The 24706-nt window shown below is 43.8% G+C and overlaps 1 protein-coding gene across 1 annotated transcript; it reads left to right on the forward strand.

Moving 5' to 3' along the window:
• Positions 1–9026: 9026 nt before the first annotated feature.
• Positions 9027–19415, forward strand: chn1 (chimerin 1; the record flags this gene model as incomplete). The annotated part of the gene is made up of 7 exons (XM_084443694.1): positions 9027–9278; positions 10636–10720; positions 14132–14305; positions 17338–17415; positions 18195–18332; positions 18955–19060; positions 19244–19415. 7 exons carry the CDS (start codon positions 9027–9029, stop codon positions 19413–19415), a joined length of 1005 nt encoding a protein of 334 aa, XP_084299820.1.
• Positions 19416–24706: the final 5291 nt, after the last annotated feature.

Raw genomic sequence — 24706 nt, forward strand, 5'->3', positions numbered from 1 at the left:
TCTATTTCAACATGAATAACAATGTTACCCCCCCCCCCCCCAACCCCTCATCCTGGAATAAACTAGCAATCCTTGCAAGGCAGATTTTTGTTTTGTTCTAAGCTGCTCATGTGTTTGGTATTCCGCAGGATGCAGTGTCTGTTCAGTGTACGAGATGCATAGATCGAATTATTCAAACGTCAGCAGCTCCGACTCGGCCCCTGGCGGGACTGGTGAGCTTATTCCAGAAGACGCGATAAGCACCGCTGCATGAGGGGCATACAGGCAAACACTGCACTCCATGACAGATGTTACAGCACATCCAAACACGATAAACCACAATATGGCCAGTAATCCACAGGTCTGCATCCTGTGTAGCCAGAACAGGCAGACAACATCCCAGAACTGATTAGTCACAATGCACTGTAATAACGTCTGCTTTTAAAAACATCTTCCCAGTGTCCTTGGAGACGCATGCCAGGGACATTGATAGTTTGAGAATGTTGAAACAGCTGTGAACTCTGGCTCTTGGTGGCTTCTAAATAAAAATGGACCCAATGATTTCAAACTTGATCATTCAAAGAGTGGTTTTTGACTGTGAGTGATACCCAGAATATTTTTGGTTTCTTTCCCCAGCTGTTTCGTTCCCAGTGTATGTTTATGGGAAAAGTATTTTCTTCTTCACCATTCATTTCAGTGAATATTTCTACATATTTCAGCTTGTTGTGAAATATGTAGAAGAGCTTTCCGGAATCTATTATGTAAAAATAATTTTCCAAGAATAATCATGGTAAATGGTCATTGTTAAATCCTGTGCTCCGTCTTTTATAAATATACCAAAAATCTAATTTTCTTTTGATAATTCAGAGAAATTGACACATTTAGGAAATGGTGCACATGCGTGCAAGCAGGACATGGTATTCCTGGTATTCGTTCATTAGGCTGAGAGCTTTATGCCAGTCCAAACCCCATGTCTCTGTGTCTCTTAGTGTACAATAAACTTGATTAAAATTAATGATGAAAACAATGTTTTTGTAGCCTATATAACACATCACGGAAATGTTGTGTTTAAAAAATAAAAAAAAAAGCAAAAAAAAATAAAAAAAATAAAAAAGCAAAATAAAATATAGGGACTAACCATAGCCTAATATAATCCAATCTGTGAACAACAACAATATTTTCTTATGTAAAGGGGTAATTTGATTGCCATGATTAACATGGCTTTTCTGGCTGTCTGTATATAGTTACTGTAGGATACCAACAGATCGGCGTCGACGGCGGGGGTGGTGGAGGGGCTTGACCAATACATGGGGGTGCTAAGAAAAACGTTGATTTTCATAACAAGGGCATAGAAATGATTTTGACATTAAACACGCCGTATAAACACGCCGTTTTCATAGCTATAATAAGCCGTTGTTGCTTGTCAGCCCGCTTGGCCAGTTAGCTAAAGTTAGACGTAAGTTACTTATGCTAGTGCTAGTAGGCTAAAAATCAGTCTCAAGACAGGAGCATATTACACCAGTCGTAGCCTCTCCATTGGCTCCTGGTTAGATTTTGAATTCAGTTCAAAATCCTGCCGACTGCATATAAAGCTCTAAATGGTTTAGCACCTCAGTATATTACCAACCTTATTCACTGGCAATCATCCACTAGATCCTTTAGATCCAACACTCTGTTCCACCTTCACATCCCACATTCCTGTTTAAAGGGGAAGGGAGATAGAGCTTTTGCAATTACAGCCCCCAAATTGTGGAACGAGCTGCCCTTAGATTTAAGAGCTGCTCCCTCCATCGGTGCTTTTAAGTCTAAATTAAAAACCCACCTGTATTCTCTAACCTTCTCAGGGGACTAATTAGAAATGTCAGTAGGCCATCATGTAATTTCTCTGGCTTGTGTTGTCTTGCATTGTTTGTGCTTTGTTACTTTGCGTCACGTTGTCTTGTATGTGTCTTATTGTTTTGTTTTATATTGCCTTGTATTTAATCTGTGTGTATTTTATTGTCTTGCTGTGTGTTGCTTTGTAATTAATCTGTCTGTGTTTTATTTATGTACAGCACTTTGGTCGGCCTAGGCTGTTTTTAAATGTGCTTAAAATAAATTTGACTTGACTAATGAGCATGACCTATCAGCCGTTTTATTCAGTTTCGATTGACCCATCGTGTTTATTGCTGTAGGAGGGTCGCTCCGGGTCTGACTGGCCCAGAACAATGAGCGTGTAAGTGCCTATTTCACACACCGCATTCAAGGTTAACCTGGCATCCACTTTGCACCATCATTTTGCTTTCAGTAGATTAGCATGTGTACAGGACACGATCAAGCATGATCTTTTGTTTACAAGTGTAACCATTCTGTCACTATAACAGACAAAGACCCCTTTTAACCCCTGATTATAGGTTAACAATTAAAGTTTATAAGCCTACCAAGTCCATATCATGGACGGCGGCAGGATTTTTTCTCTCCAGAGGCTAAGGAGGGGCTTGACCAATACATGGGGGTGCTAAGAAAAAAGTAGATTTTCATAACAAGGGCATAGGAATGATTTTGACATTAAACTCGCTGTATAAACACGCCATTTTCATAGCTATAATAAGCCGTTGTTGCTTGTCAGCCAGCTTGGCTTGTTAGTTAAAGTTAGACGTAAGTTACTTATGCTAGTGCTAGTAGGCTAAAAATCAGTCTCTAGCCATCAAACGTTCTGATTCAAAACTCATTTGTTGATTTAAAGGTATAATATGTAATAGGTGGATTAAAATAAACATTGTTTTTTCAAAAATAATACACATCCATAGGGCTTTGCGAAGGCTGCAGAGTAAAAGTATTGCTTTAACATAAAAAATGATATTTTGTCTGAAATTATTTCATTATGAAATTTTGACGACCCGACAATGACACTCTGTTGATATCATACCAGCCAATAGTATTACAAAGTTGGTACTGCGCACTGGGTTGCCAGGTAGCCTACTATTCTAGCTTCACCACTGTGAGATTAGCAGTAGCTAACGTTATACTTCCATGAATTAGCAGCATTATAGATGTTGGTTAGCATCAAGTGTGTGTGCGACTATAAAACGGCAGCTTTTCCGTCCACTTCCGCTCACTCTTCAGCTAAACGTTTGGTAAAAAGGACGAGTTTCGTCATCCTGCTTCTCCGCCTGAGCCTCGGCGAACCGTGCGATACGAATGTCAAAAGCTCAGTGACCAAAGAAGGAGCAAAAGTCCGATAAATATCGGGCCAGCCTTTGCTCGTTGGACGGAGTTTATGGAGTTTCAGGGGATAAAGTCGCATGGTGACATGGCTACTTTTCTACTAGACTGGTAAGATAGCTAACTAGCTATCGCTATCTTTCTTGGAATCTGCATAGCCAGACCTAACGTTATCTCCACACTACAGCATCTAATGTAACTTATTACATGGCACTCTGAAATACTTGATTGTGATTACTGATTAGTGTAACGTTATGTTCCTCTCAGAGTGAAGATCTTATCACAGTATGACTGAAACAGTGCATTCTCTGGCATTTTGGCAACCAATACGTTGTGTTGTTGCAGTTCTCATCTTTAGACACTAGATGGGGGAAATAATCCACATATTACATATTATACCTTTAATCGTATCCAATGTCTAATTTCATAAAGTTTGCTAGTTTACCCTCATGACTGAGAGATATTTAGCCTACCTCATCCAAATGCAATCGTCCTCAAACTCACAGCTAACAAGAACATGTAACTTTCAAATGAGATTTATTTTATATTTTTTCGAATTACAAAACGATCCATTATGAATGACTGGCTAACGTACGAGCACACTCACATCAGCGCGACTCGTCTGGCGAGGCGAGCTGTTAGGCTCGTGGGCATAGTAACCAGACTAGACCCCACCACGCGCATGTAAATCGCAGAGTATCTGTAACAGGAGCAAGCAACCATGGGACCTGATTATGAACTTAAACTTTTTTAAATTTTATTTTAAAATAAAAAATATACCAAAATGTTTGAGGGGGCTTAACCGGGGCTAAGCAGATTCATGACGGGGCTATAGCCCCGCCTAGCCCCGGTGTAGCGCCGTCCGTGCTTACGATGTATCTTAAGATGCCCACTAAGGGAGTGTGGGAAACAGTCATAGGAAAAACTGTCCCTTCGCCAAGGTATACCTTAAGAAGCGTCGTAGATCGCCAAGATACAGCGTAACTGTGAAACGCGGCCCTGGTAGTTTTTGCTAAAATCCTGCTAAAGAACCAACAAACAAACACGCCAGCAAAAACATTACCTCTCGCCCTGCGCTGTCGCTGAGGCAGAGGTAACCAGTAATGCAAATCTTCCCAAAAGGCGCTATAGCAAATTTACAGTCATAAAACAAATTGTTTGGAAGAGGTGCCTGTCTTAGCACCAGCACTAGAGGTTTTCTCTCTCACTTTGAATCATAAAAAGTTAGAGGAAATAAGAGTAAATTGTACAGACAATTCGCTGGAACAGTGTAGGAGGCAGCCGGATGTGTAAGAGGCCCAGTGGAAGGCATTATAACGTCAAGTGCAAACATCACATGCGTCATCAGTTATGAAACGAACGCCTCCTCTCACCGTCATGGCTCTGCGCTGGAGGGAGCTGCAATGATCTCTGGACTCTCCCTCTGTGTGGGGGAGGGTTCTACGCCTGACCGGTTGCATAACTCCATCGACCAGACACAGAGAGTAATGGACACTGAGTACTGGTATGGACACAATACCAACATGTACTGTAGAGCTGAATGTGAAGCAGCTCACACTAGCTCTCCTCGCTGATCCTTCATCAGAAATGAAGAGAAAACCAAAGGTGATTAGATCAATGTGGTGGTACACTGTAGCTTTGGGGGGGAAAAACAGAGTTATTTTATTGCCTTTTATAGGGAATGAACACCTTGTTGGGATCTGAAATAACTATCTCTAATGTAGAAAAAATCATTTTTCTACAAGATTGTGTTCTTTCATAATTTCTTGCAAGGATGGAGACGCCACCAAACGGCATGCACCGCCACGCACTACATTACTGCAGGATACAGTAGCAATGTATTAACCAGTGTGTGTGCTTGTGTACCCTTGCTGGGTGGATGGTAACGTGTGATAGCCGCTCTCCATCCATCACTGTCTCGGCTGCAGCCACATAAACCTAATCTATTTGTCCCCGGAAAATATGGTGTAATTTGTTTCTCGGCTTTATTGCAAGGCAAGCAAAAATCACAACTCGGCTACGTACGCGCTGCTGGTTTGCCATGGCGACCCGAGCCATACTGTAACTGAATTGGGATGCGGTTGCTCCTCGTCCCACTGAACAAAATGGACGTCCTTTCTTCCTCACCACAGAAGAAGAAGCATTAAGGTAATGGTAAAGGGACATCCTTCCTCACCACAGAAGAAGAGGCATTAGTGGTGATGGGTCTTCTAATCTGCATTTCCGTTGTCATTGGCATACATCTCCCTGTGCTACACTCCATTTAATCCAGCTATATTTAGCTTCAGCCATTAAAATTCTTAATGACCACCATCACGTGATAGAGCCCTATCTCATCTCTGTGTTCCTTTTCCATTGTTCCTTCTTGCTGGCTGTTTTTGTAGTATTTAATCCACTGTGCAAAGATCAACAAAGACATTTGAACGCTCAGTATTACCATTACACTCCCACCAGTGTAATGGTAATACTAAAACAACACCATGGTCCAGCTGAGTGAGTGACCCAGCGATGTGTGAAGAACACTGGGCAGCGTTGTGTATGAGCCTGCAAGTCCACTCCTCCAGCAAGGACCTCACAATAAGACTCCTCTGGTCTTAACCTGATCATCATGGACACGAGGACATCTGTCCCTATCTGAGGACACTGGGATAAATGGACTGATGATATTGATATTCTCAATATTCAGGAATGACCCACTTCCAGGTGTTCTGATAACTCCATGATTATGCACCAGGGGTTATATAATATTATTAAGTAACATCCAGAGCCTTGGTTGCTCAAGGCTGATGAAAGGCCTGGCGTCAGACTCACTGATGTTTATGCATTTTGTCATCCATCCAACACTGCCTCATTTTTATATAAGCTCTACCTCTAACTTTTGCAATTAGAATCTGTGAAAATGTCTTTTGAATAGCCCCAATCTGTGCTTTCCAACTTGATTATTTGGATCCATCTCCATTTGGAGCGGGGGTCTGGGTACTGGAGCTTAGTCTAGTAAGAGTTAACAATCTGACCGCGAGAGCAGGAAATGCGGTTCCCTTAAATGAGTTATCTACTCATGCTGGGTCAAGAGCATTAAAGGAACATTACCTTATATAACAACGCTGCGGCCCCCTACAGACCATGCTATTTCCTAAGCTCTATTTCTGCACTCACCATTTACCCAGGCTTGGACATGTTTCAGTGCAACGTGCACCGCCTAGTAGGCCACTCACGAGTGCTTTCCTTACTCAGACTCAGATCTCTATTTTCACCATTGCTCTCAGTCCATTATCTACTGTAGCGAACGGGGAGTGGTGGGGGGGGGGGGGGGGGGGCTGTAAAGAACTCGCCCCCGGCGGGGATCAAACCAACGACCTCCCGCTTCCGAACCCGGCTCGATAACCGCAACACCAAGAGAGAGTTAACGGGCCTTGTAGAGGGTCGTTACAATACAATGGCTGTAGTGATAAATCAACAGGGAATGCGTTTTGTCTTGTCGAGGTTTGTTTAAACCTAGAGAAATGGCAGGTGCGTAGCGTTGAAATATACATACAGAGAGAGTGGCCCAGATGGACGTGTGTTTAGATGCAGAAGAAGAAGATTCGACATTAACGCCCCCCACATCACTCCTTCCTCAATACGTCTGAGCAATGAGGAAATCAATCAGCGTCAATTAGAGCAGTGCTCAAAGTAAGCCACATCCTGCGAGTCAGATGCTCGCGCCACACTTAACAGCGGGCAACGCAATTACGCTGCAAAGCCTCCTGAAGCATGCCGGGTCTGGGAGGGGCAGACTGGTGCATATATGAAAGGCTGTGTCTGCCTTTCATCCACCTCTCTGAGGTCCCCCTCTTGTGCTTGGGGGGCCTCCAGAGCATGGAGAGGCGCGCTCGGCTGGCCTCTTTCCTTTCATGTCTCGTCTTACGTTCGTCTCCAGTCCTTCTCAGTTAAAGACGTCACATTTCGGGATGCCATCACTTCGCACCTGCATTGATCTTCAAAGCCGTGCTTTTTGTTCAGGCTCTCAGTTTTCTCCCTCTCTGCTGGGGGTGGGGGCGGGGTTTATTAACTGTCAATAAGCTCTTCCTCTACTGTATTGATTTCAGGAGAAGCCGCTGCTTCCAGTCCTATAGGCGGCTGCTCCTCAGGCGTGTCCTGGCGGTTTTCTGGCAGCTGACCCCAGACCAGGCTGACGGATGTGGGAGGGTAATCATGTTTGACTGGCCAGAGTGCTGATCGGAGCAGGTTGCAGATCACCTCCAGCACAAAGCTGCTATTGTATAGAGCATGATGCTCAATTTGCATACCAGCAGTATTCGCATCAGAAAAGCACATATGCATCCAAGACATAATTATGGAATACAAAGCCTTGTTTGATAGAAGTGGCCCAAGTATGTCATTTCAAAATATTTTTTCTATTTTCTATCTTGTTTTTTTACTTGTAGGCTATTTTTCCAATTTTGATCTTTTATTGGGCTAGTTGGTTGGTTTAAATACATCCGTCATCAATCTGAATTGAAAATTAAAATGGGAATTTTGATATAAGATAATATCAGCATTATGAATTCAGGGTGATTGTGCTGTGATATTTAATATTTAGTGTTGTGTTCTCCATGATTTGGAGTGCCAACTAACTACATGGTGGGAGAATTGAGGTCAGCCTCATGTTTTGGTTCATTTGCATATGACTGTAATCTGTTTATATCTGAAGGCAGGAAGCAAAACAAAGTTCAAATGCTTTTTAAGGAGCTTTTAATTATGCGTAATAATGAGCACATCTGGGCTGCCAGTCTGTCTCTGGGGTTGTCAGGTGACTGGAAGAGAAGATGCTCTTGCATGGAAACAGGATGGGTTTGCATCATCTCCCTCTGGGTGTCACATCAACACAGTCAGACATTCTGGGGGATTTCACTACACTATGAATATGTTATGTCTGAGCTATTCTTATTTTGACTGTCCGTAAGGAGTGGAGAATCGGCCATTGCCATGTTGACTTGAAGCTTGTGTTAACTACAAACAGCAGTGTGTTTTCAGTATGTGTGTTATTATTACACCATTTTGGGGCAGGTCTTTGTGTTTCCTGGCACACAAAAATGCTGGTAGCAACATGATTTTGTAAATAGCCCCCTATCTCCAAGAGCCCACTGATGTCGGTCATCATAGGGCCAGCAGCCCACTGTTGATGCTTGACTCATTCATTGGTCATTATCAGCCCCCGCTCCAGACTCTTACAGCCGAGCTCTGCTCTGCTCTCCTGCTTGGATGTGGAGTGTGGGGGCGGGGTAGATGGCAACGGTAGAGCGTGAGCAGCCCGTGCTGTGATTGGCTGGGGAGATCCATCCTAATCCGTCAGTGACTAGCTCGGGGCCCGCCCCCGCCCTGCCCCTCCTCCTCCTCCTCGCCCTGGCAGCATCCGAGCACAGTGAGCTGTCTCTGTTCCAGAGAGACTATCTGCCCCGCGCAGGGAGGAGAGGATTAGCACAACTACTCAGCTCATCTACATACACGCTTCCAGGGAACCACATCACATGAGCACCCAGGGCTTTTTCTCCTTCATTTCAGCCCTCACAACACTTGAGAGTCTTATCACTGAAGCAGCCTTTCAGCTACACTCTGCTGAAAAGAGGACTTTGAAGAGAACATATTTTTCCCCCTGTTGGACTCTTATTTAGCTGAATTTCCTTGCTTTTCTGCTTGTGAACATAAGGTTGTGAACCTGGTAGCCTACAATGCAAGTCATCCTGCGTAGTTTAGACTAGCTCTGAGCATCTAGGAGTTTCTACTGGGGAACATTCTAACTTTTTAAGGACCGTTCTGTAGGGCTTGCCTGTTCATCTGGGTTTGTAGATCTCACCGTGGCCATGCCATCCCGGGAGTCCTACGAGGTTCGGAAGGCAGAGAAGTCCCTGGTGCACAAGGCCAAGCGGGAGCCCAGCCAGGAGGACATTTTGGCAGCGGCCCTGGGGATGAAGATGGGACCCCAGAAGCCTCCTGCCACTATCTGGCAGCCTCTCAAACTGTTTGCCTATTCACAGCTCACCTCGCTGGTCCGCAGGGCCACGCTGAAGGAGAACGACCGGACGCACAAGTACGAGAAAGTCCACAATTTCAAGGTGAGAATGTTCAGGAGCTGTTCTGTTGCATGTTTTTTTTGTAACTGTTCTGAAATATTTGTGTCTTTAATTCAACGTGCTCTGGCCAAAATGTATCTTTTTTGATGTGATGTTGTGGTGGAGGCAGCTGGCATGAAGGATGCTCATTCATGAGGAGGTTATTCAGCGAGAGAGAGGGCATGTGAGCCACACGGCTGTTTAAGGTCTGTCCACTGACTCTTTTTCAAAAGGAAATCTGTTGGGCGGTCTGTGGACCACTGTGTTGGTTTGGGCAGCAGATGGAGAGATTAGGAGATGGGGGGGGGGGGACAGTGGAGTGTAGGCCTATCCCCGTTTGGCTCGTCAGCAGTTAGCGCCTGCTAGCCTATGGGCTATTTAATGAACTGGGAAGCTAGGGACGAAACATTCCCTGAAAGGCTCTCAAAGTGCTGACACTCACAGGTTCCTGCCTGCTTCCTATTCATTCAGGCTGCCCAAAGCCCCGTTTCACCATCTTAAGGGTTCCGTCAGGCGCCTGAAAACTCGCGCCACCAAATTTAGCGATCTTGGGTGATTGGTTAGTGTGTAATCGTTATCGACAGAGCATTGGAATGAATTATTCCAAACGTAAAGATGGAATAGGCCTACTGTCTGTGGGAATTTAGAACAAATGGACAAATGGACAAAACCAACAGCGAGCACAGTATCCAGTGCTTTGCATGGCTATATTGGTTTGATTGCGTCACCCCTAGTCTATAGAATGATGAACTGTTGTTCTCTACGTTGTGGGTGTCAGGGCGGGTTGTTGTCATGCTTAATCCCCTCATGTCCCTCTCAGTGGGGTTGCCCTCCGTGTCGCCATGGCAGCCGGTATCCCCCACCCACTATGTCATCTTGGAGGAAAACACCACAGCGGGCGGCAGTTCTGCCTCCTCCCCAGATGTCAGGAATAGGCCCTCCTGATTGGCTGGGCCACTGTTACCTGGCGGAGCGAGGGCTTCCTTCCCCCCATGTGTGAGCGAGGAGGCCTTCTGCTCGTGCCGTAGCAGATTTCCATGACAACCTGGCGCCACACGCCGGCGTCATGTTCCCGCACAGCCACCTCTCACCCCGCCCGCCTCGCTCATTAACCGTTTGAGTGGATTAGAACCCTGCTCGTCAGATCTGACTGGCCGTCTGACTGCCTCTCGTCTTCAACCCAGAGATAATCCCCCCCCCAATCTGCCTCGTTTAAGAGGGTGGTCTCCACGCTAACCTGGAGAAGGTGTGGGGCCTAACGACTACACACTGACTGCTCTCTGTATCTCGTTCTCTCTCCCCCTCTCTCTCTCTGTCTCTCCACCTCTCTATCGCTCTCCTCTCTTTTTCTCTCCCCCAGGTCCATACGTTCCGGGGACCTCACTGGTGTGAACACTGTGCCAACTTCATGTGGGGATTAACCGCCCAGGGGGTCAAATGTGCTGGTACGTTCTGTTCTCTACAACTCCCTCATCTTCGGAGTTTTACACTCGGTAACTGCAAAGCTGCTGATGTAACAACAATCTGTTCTCTGGTTCTGACTTTATGTAATGCCACAGTTCAGCGTGCTTCCTCCAGGATGTGGGTAACCTGGTTTTTAATGTAGGATTGGAAGTGTAAATGTCATATTGAGTCCTAATCTGAAATCCCATAACCGCAGATTATAGCGCTTGTATAATCGAGTGAAAATGAGGTCTCCGTATATTTACTAGATTTTCTGTGATGTAATGAATACTTTTCATTTGAATATCTTCATGCTCTCAGAGCAGATTGTGTTGCGCTGGACTAATGAATGGGAGATTGAGTGTGGTGGATGGATGGCTCTTATGGCACTGTGACATTGAAGGGCTTGATGTAACGATCTTCAATGAGGCCCTTATACACTCGCACACAGAAGCCTAATACTTGGAGAAATTGTTCTTAGTTCAAAGCCGGACCCATTGTGTGGTTTTATGGTATCCTGCCATATTGATGAATCTTTAATGTACAGTAGAGTGGTGTGGACAGGCTCCCCTGGACTCCTGGTGCAGTGGGGGGTTTGGTGGATGCCTCTGTGGCATCATGTCACAGTATTCAACCAGGGGCTGTTCACCTATGCAGTGAAGCCTGATGTTAGGCTTCTATTTTCGTGCTAATTTGATAATTATGATCGTTAAGATATTATGATACCCCTGTTATTTAGAACTTCAATTACATTTTTTTTATTTTTATTTATTAGCTGTTGTATTATTTCCTCTCACAGGAAGATACAGAATTTTTATTCTGTTATTGACATAATTTGGTTTATGTCTGATATGTATACACTTTTAACGTAAATTAACATCCCGCGCAAGTGATTTTCATATTGTGAAGGTGCATGGATGCTCGAAAATATTGATTTCTATAAATGGTGAGCTTCGCTGAACAGAGCAGTAACGTTGGCTGATGTGTTTTTGATGTATTATGAATGGGACAAAGTGAACCCCGCATATGTCTGCGGTAGCAGAGAGATGAATAATTGATGCATTGTTCTGGAAAGCATTCGACAGTCGTCGCCATGAAAAGCGCTTATTTTTGGAGGCTTCAATCTGTAGACTCTCTCGCCATTCCTGCGCTGTCCACCGCTGCTTCCAGAATCTAGGACACTCCAGTCCCGCATGATTCTCCGCATTTTCATCGCCAGAATGTGCTCCCGCCCCCCCTGCTCTGTTTTGTATGTGTGAACTGGTTTTGGCCCAGCGGCATGGAGACGGCCTCTGCCACGGCTTGTTGTGCCACATTCCCCCCGCCCCCCGCCCCCCGCCCCCCCGCCTCCTCCCATCATGCACCCCCCTCCCTTCCCATCATGCCTGTGGAGCAAAACAAAGCTGGCACGTCTCTGTAATGAGGAGCAGGGCTCCGAGCGCTGGGGAGGAAGGAGCTGCTTTTCCACCCACATTAAAATTCAGCAGCCTCAACCCGAGAGCTGGGTCACACAGCCCAGCCTCTATTCAGCCCCACTGCCTGCTGGGAAACCCACGACAAAAGCCACAGGACAAAGCGCTGTTTTTTTGTGTGTGTTTTTTTCTTTAAGGCCGGAGATGTTTGTGTTGGACAGCCGGCCGCTGAGGACTGTGAGCATGCTAAAGGTTAGGCATGGCGATAACGTACTGATGAGCCACCAGCTCACCTCAGCTCACCTCAGACCGCCTCCAGACAGTGTCAGAACCTTTTAACCAAATCAGGGCAGAGGCCATCCTCTTGCTAGAGGCTCCTCGCCATGGCGACGGAGCCGACGTTGCAGTAAAGCGGCCTCCTCTGTCTCCAGACTCCCAGCGTCCCCGGGGGCTGCGCCTCTTGCCCCGCCCCACCTGGGACCCAGGGCCCTCAGTGTGAGCACACACACACAGTCACACACACACACACACAGTCACACACACACACACACAGTCACACACGCCGCAGCAGCCCAGTAGACCTGTGTCTGGTGACAGGCCGCCTGTCTCATACCTTTAAGAGAACCATCTCTTAAGGTAATTACATTTATGCACCAGTGCATATGAATATAGGGGGCCTATATTTCTCTGGGGGCCCATATTAATCTAATGTGTAGTCGTTATGGCAATATATTCACACCTCGCAGTCTATGTTTTAGCGTTTAGGGTTTATATCTATATACGATAGGTAGATAAGGGGCAAAAAATGATTCTGAATATCCTTAAATAAAAAACAGAAAGCTTATTTCTAGTTGTAGTCATATTCAGGATACTAATTTTTTTAGCCTAGAGTTCCTGTTCAGAGCTTGGAGAGGGCTCAGAAGTACTTCAAGCTTGAAGAGAGCTGTCCTATTTCAGTCTGGGAAACGAGGTCTGGTGTCGCCCGCAGCGCCTGGTTGGCTGGCTGCACGGCCGTCGTGTGACGGAGCCCAGACCTGGAGCGGAGCGGCCGGCCCGCCTCCCTCCTCCAACACACATTGTTGTCAGCGGGCCTCTAATTCCTTCTAAGAGAGCCTGCGCTGCAAAGCCGAGTGGGACGCTCTCTCTCTCTGCGTCCGCTCTGTGAAGCCCGCTGAGCTCTTCCTGCTGAGCTCTCCCTGCTGAGCTCTCCCTGCCGAGCCCTCCCTGCTGAGCTCTCCCTGCCGAGCTCTCCCTGCCGAGCTCTCTGAAGATGAAACCTGCTCTGTAGCAGCTTCTCCTCCAGCTCCACCGGAACGCCGAACACAAAAAGCAGTCGGGAACGCCTATCCAGCTATCCACCCTACAGCACATGTAGAGGATTCAGCTATAATGGATTAATGAAGTACCAGCATAATGGATTAAAGTACCAGTGGGCACAGTGGATTTCGTAAAATCTCCATCCTAGAATGATTGGTGTATTTGACTTTCATTTTTGTTTTTTGTACAACAAAGCCACAAACCGTATCACCTTCATACTACGTTGATTATATAATAGGAATACTGCTAGCTATATTAGGAATTGTTTGTATTTTTTCAGTTGATTTGGATGAGCGAGTGTCATAGTGCCTGTGGGAGGGGTCACCCAGCGTCCAAGGTGACTCCAATAACAGGCTTGGCAGCTGACCAGAGAGTGATGTCATTGTCTGTTCTCCATCGGCCCAGTGACATTCTGCCTGCAGATATTGATCAAGGAGATTTAGACCTTAGCAAGCGAAAACACAAATTAGGCCAGTCAATTGAGAGGAAATTAACAACGGGGGGGCTGAATGCTAATTTAGTTGACTTCAGCTGTATTCTGACCGAAAATGATGTCCTACTGTATATCGATTTCATTTTTCTCAACCATGCAGTTTTTCTGTTGGGTGGATAGAACAGCTTTGCCCTCTGAATGTAATTAGATGGCCTTTCAGGTTGACATGCCTCTCCCCTTTGTCCCCTCAGACTGCGGTATGAACGTCCACAAGCAGTGCTCCGCCACAGTGCCCAACGACTGCAAGCCAGACCTCAAACACGTCCGCAAAGTCTACAGCTGCGACCTCACCACCCTGATACAAGCCCACAACACCATGAGGCCCATGGTGGTAGACATGTGCATACGGGAGATCGAATCAAGAGGTGGGACAACAGCGCCCACTGCAATGGTTTTCTCTGCATGATGGTGTCTAGTTTGCCAGCCATGTGAATAAGAGTCCTCCCTGCCTTAAAGCTCTGTCTGGTTGGAGAGTTAAAAGAAAGGGCCAGTGTATTTAGTACTGTTATCACCCTATTGACTCTTCCATGACCCCGCATTGGTTGCCATGACTCTGCTGCTGGTCCTATCTGGTTCCATGATGAGCAGGACTGATGAGGGGGTCTGGTAATTGTACATGTTGTAATGGGAAATAGATTACCCTGTTTCCTGCTGCCTACGCTGATTGCATTCCAGCTGAATCGTTCAACTATGGAGAGAGCTCATCTTTCTCATTGTCTGGCTTGTAACTAATGCTAAGTTTGATTTATGTCTTTATTATTTTGTCCAATGGTGCGGGAAGCTATTTGCGTCTGCCCATGTTATTCCCCCATGTGGTATAGGAAATGTTTTTAATTTCTCATGCATATTTAAAAGCGTTAATGACGTTTCCAATATTGCCCAAGGTGCTCTGTGAAGGTGGATTTCTCTACATTATTTTGCAGGTCTCTAAATTTGTTCCTGATGTAAATTCTCATAACATTATGTAAACACGTTTTTAGGGGCCAGGCAGCGTAGCTGCCGGAACCCTATTGTATTTGCCTATATTATTATTATTATTATTATTATTATTATTATTCTCCTTCCACTGAAGTCTAACTTCCCGTGAACAAAAAATCACCAAAATTTGCACATAGCTCCAGTACTATACCCAAAGTCCTCAACCTGCATTGTAGGTCAAAAAACCTGAAGGTGGCGCTACAGCAACAGTCTAAAGTTTAAAACTTTAAAAAATCATAACAAATCAGCCATAGGTGCCATCACTGTAAAACCACCACGTGAATGTAGTCCCAAGTGAGACAAAACTTTCATACGCTTTGAGCTTGCAGGAATTTTGAAGTCCATCACTCTGATTTCTTCATAAACTGTAAAACCTATCAAACCTATCTCCTCCCACATTTTTTGTTCAATTGACACCAAAATGTATCTACTGTATCTTCAGACTGTCCTTACCAAACGATCCTCACAGATTTTTGAAATATGAAAAATTAAGCCCACAGCACATCAAAAAGTTTTACTGTTAACAGTTCTGTATACAGTTCCTATTAATTCTCGCCAAATCAATGTCTGATCATCCTCATAAAAAGTGACGACATTGGCCACATATCCACGATGTAGTGTGATTTTTTTCAGAATTTTATTTCAAAAATTGAATTTTTAAAAATATGTTTAATTCTGTCCTCTGAAACCAACACTGCATACAGAGAAAACTACGTTACCCACAATCCAACGCAAGCTCCACGAATCAGAGACATCGCTGTTGGCAACCCTACCCAACCCCCGCCGAGGATTACAATGACTAAATTGATTGATTGGCAACTGACTGAGTACACAGCTGCTGAAGTTAATGTTCAATTATGAGAAAAAAAAGCTAACAAAACCTGTAACCCACATTTTTCAATCAATTAACACTAAAGTTGCTACACTGGATCTTCAAACTGTCATTCACAAACTCATTGACCAGATTATTGAATTATCAAAATTGAGCTTACAATGCATCAAAATGTTTTACTTATTATTATTATTCTCCATCTTCCACTGAAGTCTAACTTCCTGTGGTCAAAAAATCACCAAAATTTGCACATAGCTCCAGTACTATACCCAAAGTCCTCAACCTGCATTGTAGGTCAATAAAGCTGAAGGTGGCGCTACAGCAACAGTCTAAAGTTTAAAACTTTAAAAAATCATTATAAATCAGCCATAGGTGCCATCACAGTAAAACCACCACGTGAATGTAGGCCCAAGTGAGACAAAACTTTCATACACTCTGACCTTGCAGGAATTTTGATTATTATTATTATTCTCCATCTTCCACTGAAGTCTAACTTCCCGTGGACAAAAAATCACCAAGATTTGCACATAGCTCCAGTAGTATACCCAAAGTCCTCAACCTGCATTGTAGGTCAATAAACCTGAAGGTGGCGCTATAGCAACAGTCTAAAGTTTAAAACTTAAAAAAATCATAACAAATCAGCCATAGGTGCTATCACTGTAAAACCACCACGTGAATGTAGGCCCAAGTGAGACAAAACTTTCATACGCTTTGACCTTGCAGGAATTTTGAAGTCCATCACTCTGATTTCTTCATAAACTAAAACCTATCAAACCTATCTCCTCCCACATTTTTAGTTCAATTGACACCAAAATTGATCTACTGTATCTTCAGACTGTCCTTACCAAACGATCCTCACAGATTTTTGAAATATGAAAAATTGAGCCCACAGCACATCAAAAAGTTTTACTGTTAACAGTTCTGTATATAGTTCCTATTAATTCTCGCCAAATCAATGTCTGATCATCCTCATAAAAAGTGACAACATTAGCCACATATCCAAGATGTAGTATGATTTTTTTTTAGAATTTTATCTCAAAAATTGAATTTTTTAAAATATTCTTAATTCTGTCCTCTGAAACCAACACTTCATACAGAGAAAACTACGTTACCCATAATCCAACACAAGCTCCACGAATCGGAGACATCGCTGTTGGCAACCCTACCCAACCCCCGCCGAGGATTACAATGACTAAATCGATTGATTGGCAACTGACTGAGTACACAGCTGCTGAAGTTAATGTTCAATTATGAAGAAAAGCAAACAAAACCTGTAAAAATTAATAAACATATCTCATCCAACATTTTTCAATCAATTAACACCAAACTTGCTACACTGGATCTTCAGACTGTAATTCACAAACTCATTGACCATTGTTGAATTATCAAAATCGAGCTTACAACGCATCAAAATGTTTTACAAATGTTTTACGATACGAATGTACAAAAGGAACATTGGAATGTCAACTTTCTTGTTGTCCTCCTATTCTCTCGCTTATTGCTCCTAAACTTGTCGGAAATTGCCTGGCCCCGCCTCATCGCTGCGAAGCAGCTTTAATTTGTTTTTGTTTTTTCTTGTGTGTGAAGGGCTGAAGTCTGAAGGGCTGTACAGAATATCTGGATTCAGTGATTCCGTGGAGGAGGTCAAGATGGCGTTTGACAGAGGTACTGTACGTCGGCTTCTGACACTTTCCCATTCATCCCCAAGGGAGCCCTGCAGACAGCAGGCTTATCAGCTCTGAGGGCCTCATGATGGCCACCTCATGTTCAATACTGAAAACCTAACATGTTTACACAAAGTGGGATTAAGGGAAAAGTGATACATTTGTTTTGGGATTATTCTCCATCGAGGAGAGGAGGTCTCATCCTGGCGCGGCCCTCCCTCTCAACCAAGGGCAGCGCAGGGTCTCCCCACTACTCTCTCTGCCAGGGTCTCCCCGCTACTCTCTCTGCCAGGGTCTCCCCGCTAGTCTCTCTGCCAGGGTCTCCCCGCTACTCTCACTGAAGTAATTACCGACTGACAAATGAATGGCAGCGGTAGTAGTCCAGTTTAGTTCAAATCCTCCAGTGCTAGAGGCAGCGGCAGTGAGACTGTATCCCCAATGCAGAGTGATTTTCCTGGGCTAAACCCCCCAGAGATATGGGCTGAAAGCCGCAGGCTCCGGAGCCCTCTGTGGGAGATCACCCATGACGGAGTGTCATCACTGTGCTTTTCAGGCCCTTGGCAGAAGTAGGTCGCGCAACCCCGGGCGCCCTGCATAGCTGGGGATCAGCCCCGATAAAGCAGGCCAGATGAATAACAGCAGCCCTCTTACACTAGCACAGAAGAAACACACATCTCACCATCTCCTCGCCTGTGCTAGGCTGACACACACACTTCCCCTCGTCTCCTGAACAGCCGTCCAGCTCTATGCCAACAAGTGTCTTGATATCTGTGTTCCCAGATGGCGAGAAGACAGACATCTCAGTCAATGCGTATGAAGATATCAATATTATCACCGGTGCTCTGAAACTGTACCTCAGGGATTTGCCCGTCCCTGTCCTCACGTACGACGCCTACCCCACATTCATCCAGGCAGCAAGTAAGTCCAAACCGTGGGATCACATGACCGTTATCAGATGAAAGAAAATGTGCAGAATTCTCTTTAGTCTTGCCTTTGGTCTAGCATTTTGGTCTGCATTGCCTTGTTCATGTTCATGTCCGTGACCTGCATTTATGTAAGAAAATATTTCAATCAGTTACTGTACACTAAAATATTATGGTATGGGATGGTACTGTAGCACTGAGTTAATGCTACCATCCCAACGCTACCATGTTAAAGGATTATTCTAGAGAATAGATAGATAGAATGGGGTATTTTCGCTTGACTGCAGTTGAACTGTTTACCAGAATAGTTCTGGCCAGGCTCCAGTGCTCCAATACTTTTTTAAAGCTCCATTGTTTTCAATATGAAATGTGTGTCCGACAATATCTTATTATCATGAAGCTCTCACGGTTCATTTTTAGAAAAGCCACTTCAGGAGTTCAACAGTCAGTTACTAGAGTTAGGTCATTTAGGGTTCAGTATCAACACATCTCATCTCCCTGAGGGAGTTCGACTGGTGTTTGTCACATGATAGTAAACAGTCCCAGAGAATAACTCCAGAGAGTCAGCAGACGGGCCGACTGTTCTGACCCTGTCCATGCTCGTGTCTTGTTCCCAGAACTCCAAGACCCAGATAAGAGGCTCGAGGCCTTCCGTGAGGCCCTGGCGCTGCTGCCCACGTCACACAGCGAAACACTGAGGTACCTCATGTCTCACTTAAAGAGGTGAGTGACACACACCGGTCAACAGTCATGTTCTAGAAATGATATTTGAAATTATGATATTTGTAAACTTGGTGTTGCGTAAAACTATAGGGGTTCCTCAGCATGTTATTATTGAGTTTTCTCTCATTTTCCATTGGGCTGTTCTGGCCTGTTGGTTGACTGTGATTTGGTTCACTTCTATAGAGTGACATTAAATGAAAAGGACAACCTGATGAACGCAGAGAACCTGGGCATCGTTTTCGGACCCACGCTCATGCGTGCCCCCAACTTGGACGCCATGACAGCACTCAACGACATCCGCTACCAAAGGCAGGTCGTGGAGTTCCTCATCAAGAATGAAGATGTCCTTTTCTGAAAACAGAGATCAGGATGGAATCATCATTTTTTTGCAAAACAGCTTGATGCTGTCAGATCACTCTTTGAAGACTTGAATATAACAGAACTTTTGTTTTGAATTTGTATTGCATAGGAAGGAATCTTTGTATCACCTTGGTGATACATGTTTTTTTTCACACTTCCTATGGACCCAGTGCTAAACCTTACTTGTTTTCCTTCCATGTGTTGGGTATGGATGATGTGTTGGATATGGATGATGTGTATTGGGTATTGGTGATGTATTGGGTATGGATGATGTTTTGGGTATTGGTGATGTATTGGGTATGGATGATGTTTTTGGGTATGGATGATGTGTTGGGTATGGATGATGTACCATTTTGCATGTCTCTCTCCCCATTTTTGTCGGGGGTTAAAACACTGATTGAGCAGATGTGGCGAAGCCTCTTTGTTTCCTGTGGTTCTGTAGTGGTATCTATCCCAGCATGTGGTTAGAATTGTGAAACATTGTGACTGCTTTGTTTGTCCTGTAGATTTACAGTCCAGTAGCTCCTGGCTGCTGATTGGGCCGTTGTTTTTGTAAAACATTGTTTACCTGGATGTGAAATAAGCTACTGTATTTTTTCCTTCTAAACTTTTTAATTATCTTTGACTCATGCAGTCTTTTTACCGGTGTTTTATGTAGCCTACAGTTATTTTACTTATTGCTTCTAGAGCCTCTCTGTCAGTCAAAACACAAGCCATCAGTGCACTATTCTGCTGCCTGACCTTACAATGTTTGGTCCATTTAAACTGCAATGTCAATGCAGTTAACATTTTTTACTGCAATATTTTTGTACATAATGTGCGCATGATTTTAATTTATTAAACCTTGCCTCGGAAATGTAGTGGTATGCCCTGAGTGATCTGAATCAGTAACAATGAACTACATTAAACTCTTGTTTGATTAAGCTGTTACACGCATTTAGTGCTGTGTGTGTTAATACTCACAGGTGTCAATCATTTGAGGACATGCATGCTGCTGTATATTCATGTGAGTAACCTTGACAAACGGTGCCCTTGGTCTTTCAATCCACATATACAGAGTGACAGGCAGTGTGGACCTCACACGTGACTGTGTACCATCCCCTCCAACATCACGTCAATCAGAGTGATTCACTTGGAGATTAACACAAAACCCACAATACCTCAGGCATGGTCCCTGTCTGCTTCCAGGAGAGTTTTAATTGCTGGATGCATATGCAGACTATGTCGCTAGGGATTTATATATTTCTGTGTTTAATTACCCACAAGCAATATCTTTCCACACAATTTCTATAAAAAAAAACGTCTCCTCATTAGATGATCAAAGGGTAACCCTGCCGTTTGGCTCTAAATAAACAAAGGCTGTTTTGATGTTATTTTTCATACAGTATGTTTTCCCCTTTCAGACCAAACTGGTACAATTCCCACAGGAGATCACTCGGACCGTTGTTTGCTGGTGGAGAACCTTGGCTATCCTGAATGAGTGAATGACAGCAGCTGGCCCTCGCCTAATTTGATGTGAAATCCCATTAAATTACGTGCCATTGTTGTCAGTGGTAACTGTGGAAACGCTCGCTTTTAGGTTGGATTATGAAAAGCCATAAAGCCATGACCTGTATCTGTATTTGCCACCTTGTTTTAGCACATCATTGTCTGCTGTTGGTTCTTTGTGTCGATGTTGGTGCTGTAGTATGGATATATAATATATCCAGGAACAAAACCTCTCCTCTCCTTTTATCCCCCTCATGTTCATGGTCTCACTACATAGAATTAATGATGAAGGAATTAAGATATAGTTTTGGTTGGTAAATCAATAAAACGGATTCCTCCAACAGTTTAGTCTTTCCAAACCATAATCAACACCATTTCCATCAATTTTACAAACATCATTAAGGGAAGAAGCCAGTAGACCAAACCAGGAAGGCCATCTACTGCTCAGACTACTGCTGTGATAATTCCATGGAGGTCTTTCTTCATGCGCATCAAATAATGTTTGTCAAATGTATCGTGGGATGGCTGCCTGTTATTCCCAGTAATGAGTCTGAATCGGATCATGCCTCTGATCCATGAGATAGCCCAGCTGACCTTTCTCTGCTGATTGGACAGTGCTGTGCGACATTTACTCCTGCAGAACGATGACCTACATTTCCAAATGCTAAAATATACAGAAATATTTGGTTCATTGATGTGAAGCAAACATTTTATGAAAGACTGTTGTATATTATGGCCTCTCTCCTCCAGATGTAACTACTTTTATCATTGACATGCATTAAGGTAGCATGTCAAGAATGAATTAAAATTTCCCTATGGACTACTGAAATACCCATCCATCAGCTCCAGCCCTCAAATAACAATCACACCCAGGTAGTGAAACAAGTGGTGCAGGTTTATGCACAATCTCTACTGCCCTCTGCTGGTGTGTAACGGAACTGGCAACTCCTGATTGGTCTCCTACTACAGTATGAACGGACACATATGTCACATACAGAAGTGGCTGTACTCAGGTTTTATTCATAGTATGAATTTGAAAACCCAACTGCCGCTAGATTGTTATGAGCGTTCCACTATCTGTGTGAATAGGGAGCATGGTTTTCCTCACTCTCACTCTCTAGAGGCAGGCATGAGGAAAGCATAGCTGGTTTCAGACAGCTCTATCTCAAAAAGTAGCCTATAAATGACACAGCTTAGATATTTAAAACATAGTTATATATAATATGCCTGTGTAGCTTAAAACTGTAGGAGCTGTGAGAAGTTTTATTCATTGATTTTGTCCCACTGAAATGAATGATGGAATGTTCAGTTGTTAGAGTGCTGGCAGTTGGTGATTTGAAAATATCTACACATTTTGTAAACTCCCACCGCTCCTATAGTTTTGACACTTCATGTACTGTACATTTTATATATGAAAATGTTCAGCATTTAACAGTCACTCACATCCAATGTCTAAGCATGCCATTTATAGTTTTAGAAATATTATTATCTGAAAACCATGCTCCCCATTCACACAAATGGTGGAATGTTCAGTGCTCCACTCTAGCAGTAGCTGGCAATTTCTAATTCATAACCGTTTTCTAACTTGTCACTACTCCACATGTGTCGGTGTAAATATCTAAGCTGTCTAAGCTGACATTTATACTTTTTGAGATAGAGTTGTCTGTATGTACTGTATGTCAAAGACTATTTGCTCAACCATCTCTGTTTTGTCACTACAGACCCAGAAACATTAGGGACTTCCTGGTTAGAGCAGACTCATGTAGACTAAGCGCACTAGTACCTTTGCTAGCCATACCACTGGCAAACAGTAAGATAGGACCGTTTCTGACATGCACCTCTAGTAATGTCATATATCTGCTCTCCTGTCCATGTGTCCTTCAATATAGGTGATGAAAAGTCCATCATTTGGCAGGGTGTTCCAAAGGCTGGGGGCATAATATCCCCATGCCTCTTAGTCCTGGCTCTAGGAACCATTAAAAGCTCAGTGCCAGAGGATCTGAGAGACCTACTAGTTATATATTAAAAGCATGTCTGATATGTATTTAGGTGCTTGATTTTGTATGGATTCATAGACTAATAAAATAATTTTAAAATCTGTGCAGTGATTTTAAGACGTGTGATGTGAGCCCTCCTTCTGGTCTTTGTAAGAATACGTGCTGCAACATTTTGAATCAGTTGGAGTTGTCTAATTGCTTTTTTGGTAGGCCAGACAGGACAGCATTACAATAGTCCAACATGCTAGTAATAAAAGCATGTATTAGTCTTTCAGAATCAGTCTGTGAGAGGAAAGGGGTCACCTTGGCAATGTTTCTTAGGTGATAAAATGAGGTGCTTGTCACATTCTTTATATGGACCTCAAAGCTAAGATCAGAGTCAGCACGACACCTAAGTGACAGTGTTTTTAAGTGCACCGATAGTCTCTCTCTTCCACGCTTTTCATCAATGTTCAATACTTCAGTTTTGTCCTGGTTTAACTGGAGGAAGTTCTGTGACATCCACACATTTATGTCAGCAATACATTTTATCAAATGGTCAACTGAGCTGTAGTCAGGGGGTGTAGTCAGAGCTGGGTGTCATCAGCATAGCTATGGTAACTGATGTTCCTTCTCATGACATTGTGTAGGGGTAACATGTACAGACTGAAAAGTAAGGGCCCTAGAATTGATCCTTGTGGGACCTCACATGTCATCTCAGTGTTTTTTGAGCTGTGGGCGACAAAAAACTCTCGGCCAGTTATATACGTCCTGAACCAATCAAGGACTGGCCCGGAGAGGCCTATCCAGTTCTCCAGTCTTCTAATAAGGATACTATGGTCTACTGTGTGAAATGCTGCACTGAGGTCCAGTAGGACAAGGAACTCATCACCCTGCAGGCCTTAATGAGGAGATGCTAATTAACTATTTCATTTAATAGCCTACATCTACTGTTTTGTTGTTGGTAACTCTCTTCTCTAAAACTCTAAAACAACTTACTACTAAGTTGTTATGAATCACTATGTGCTGTCACTGAACCTGGAGTCTGCCTTTTGAAATAATGATTAATAATGATAATTTATGTGATTGTAAGTACATTCATTTATTGCTGTACTACATTCACTACTACTATGTGTATAGTATATTGAAACCTGAAAGTACTTTTTCTTTGTGTGGCGATTTACAGTATTATTGCTATGCCCTGTAATATTGTAACTGAATTCTTACTCCTTCACCATTCTGTCTTGGTCCTGTACCTTTAAGAACCTGTTCACCTGGTAGTCCTGCCCTGATAAAACGTGTCCATTGCCTTCATGGCAGACTAACGAAGGTAATCTGACTGCAAAGATTCTCTCCTTTTTCTCACCCTTCACTTTTGGGTAGCACTCTGTTTAGTACAACACCATGTTTTGAAAGATTGAGAATATATTTTTGCTTCCTCAGTGTGGACATTCCCTTTGTCTTATGTCAGTGTGCGAACTCCTTCCATTTTTATTACAAAAGCTAGGTAAATATTTTTAAATCAAAAAATGTGCCCAAAATAAAATGGATAATCTATTCTATCATAAACAATGCACAATATGTAATCTTAGATGCTATTTTGGAGTCGGAGCACAAAAATATCACACATAATAATCTCTTCCATGGAAAATATAATCCACATAATCTCTACAGCTGCAGCAACATCCAGCAGGCGTCCCAGTGCTCAGCCGTCCCCCCGTGCCTCACGGGCATCAGATTTAGGGACCCATTCTAATCGCGTGTACAATAGAGCTAAAAAGGGACGTCAGACTCCTGCAGAGCTGCAGTGGTCTGGATGAGC

This window comes from Borostomias antarcticus (genome assembly GCF_949987555.1).
Source record: "Borostomias antarcticus genome assembly, chromosome: 9".
Taxonomy (NCBI): Eukaryota; Metazoa; Chordata; class Actinopteri; order Stomiiformes; family Stomiidae; genus Borostomias; species Borostomias antarcticus.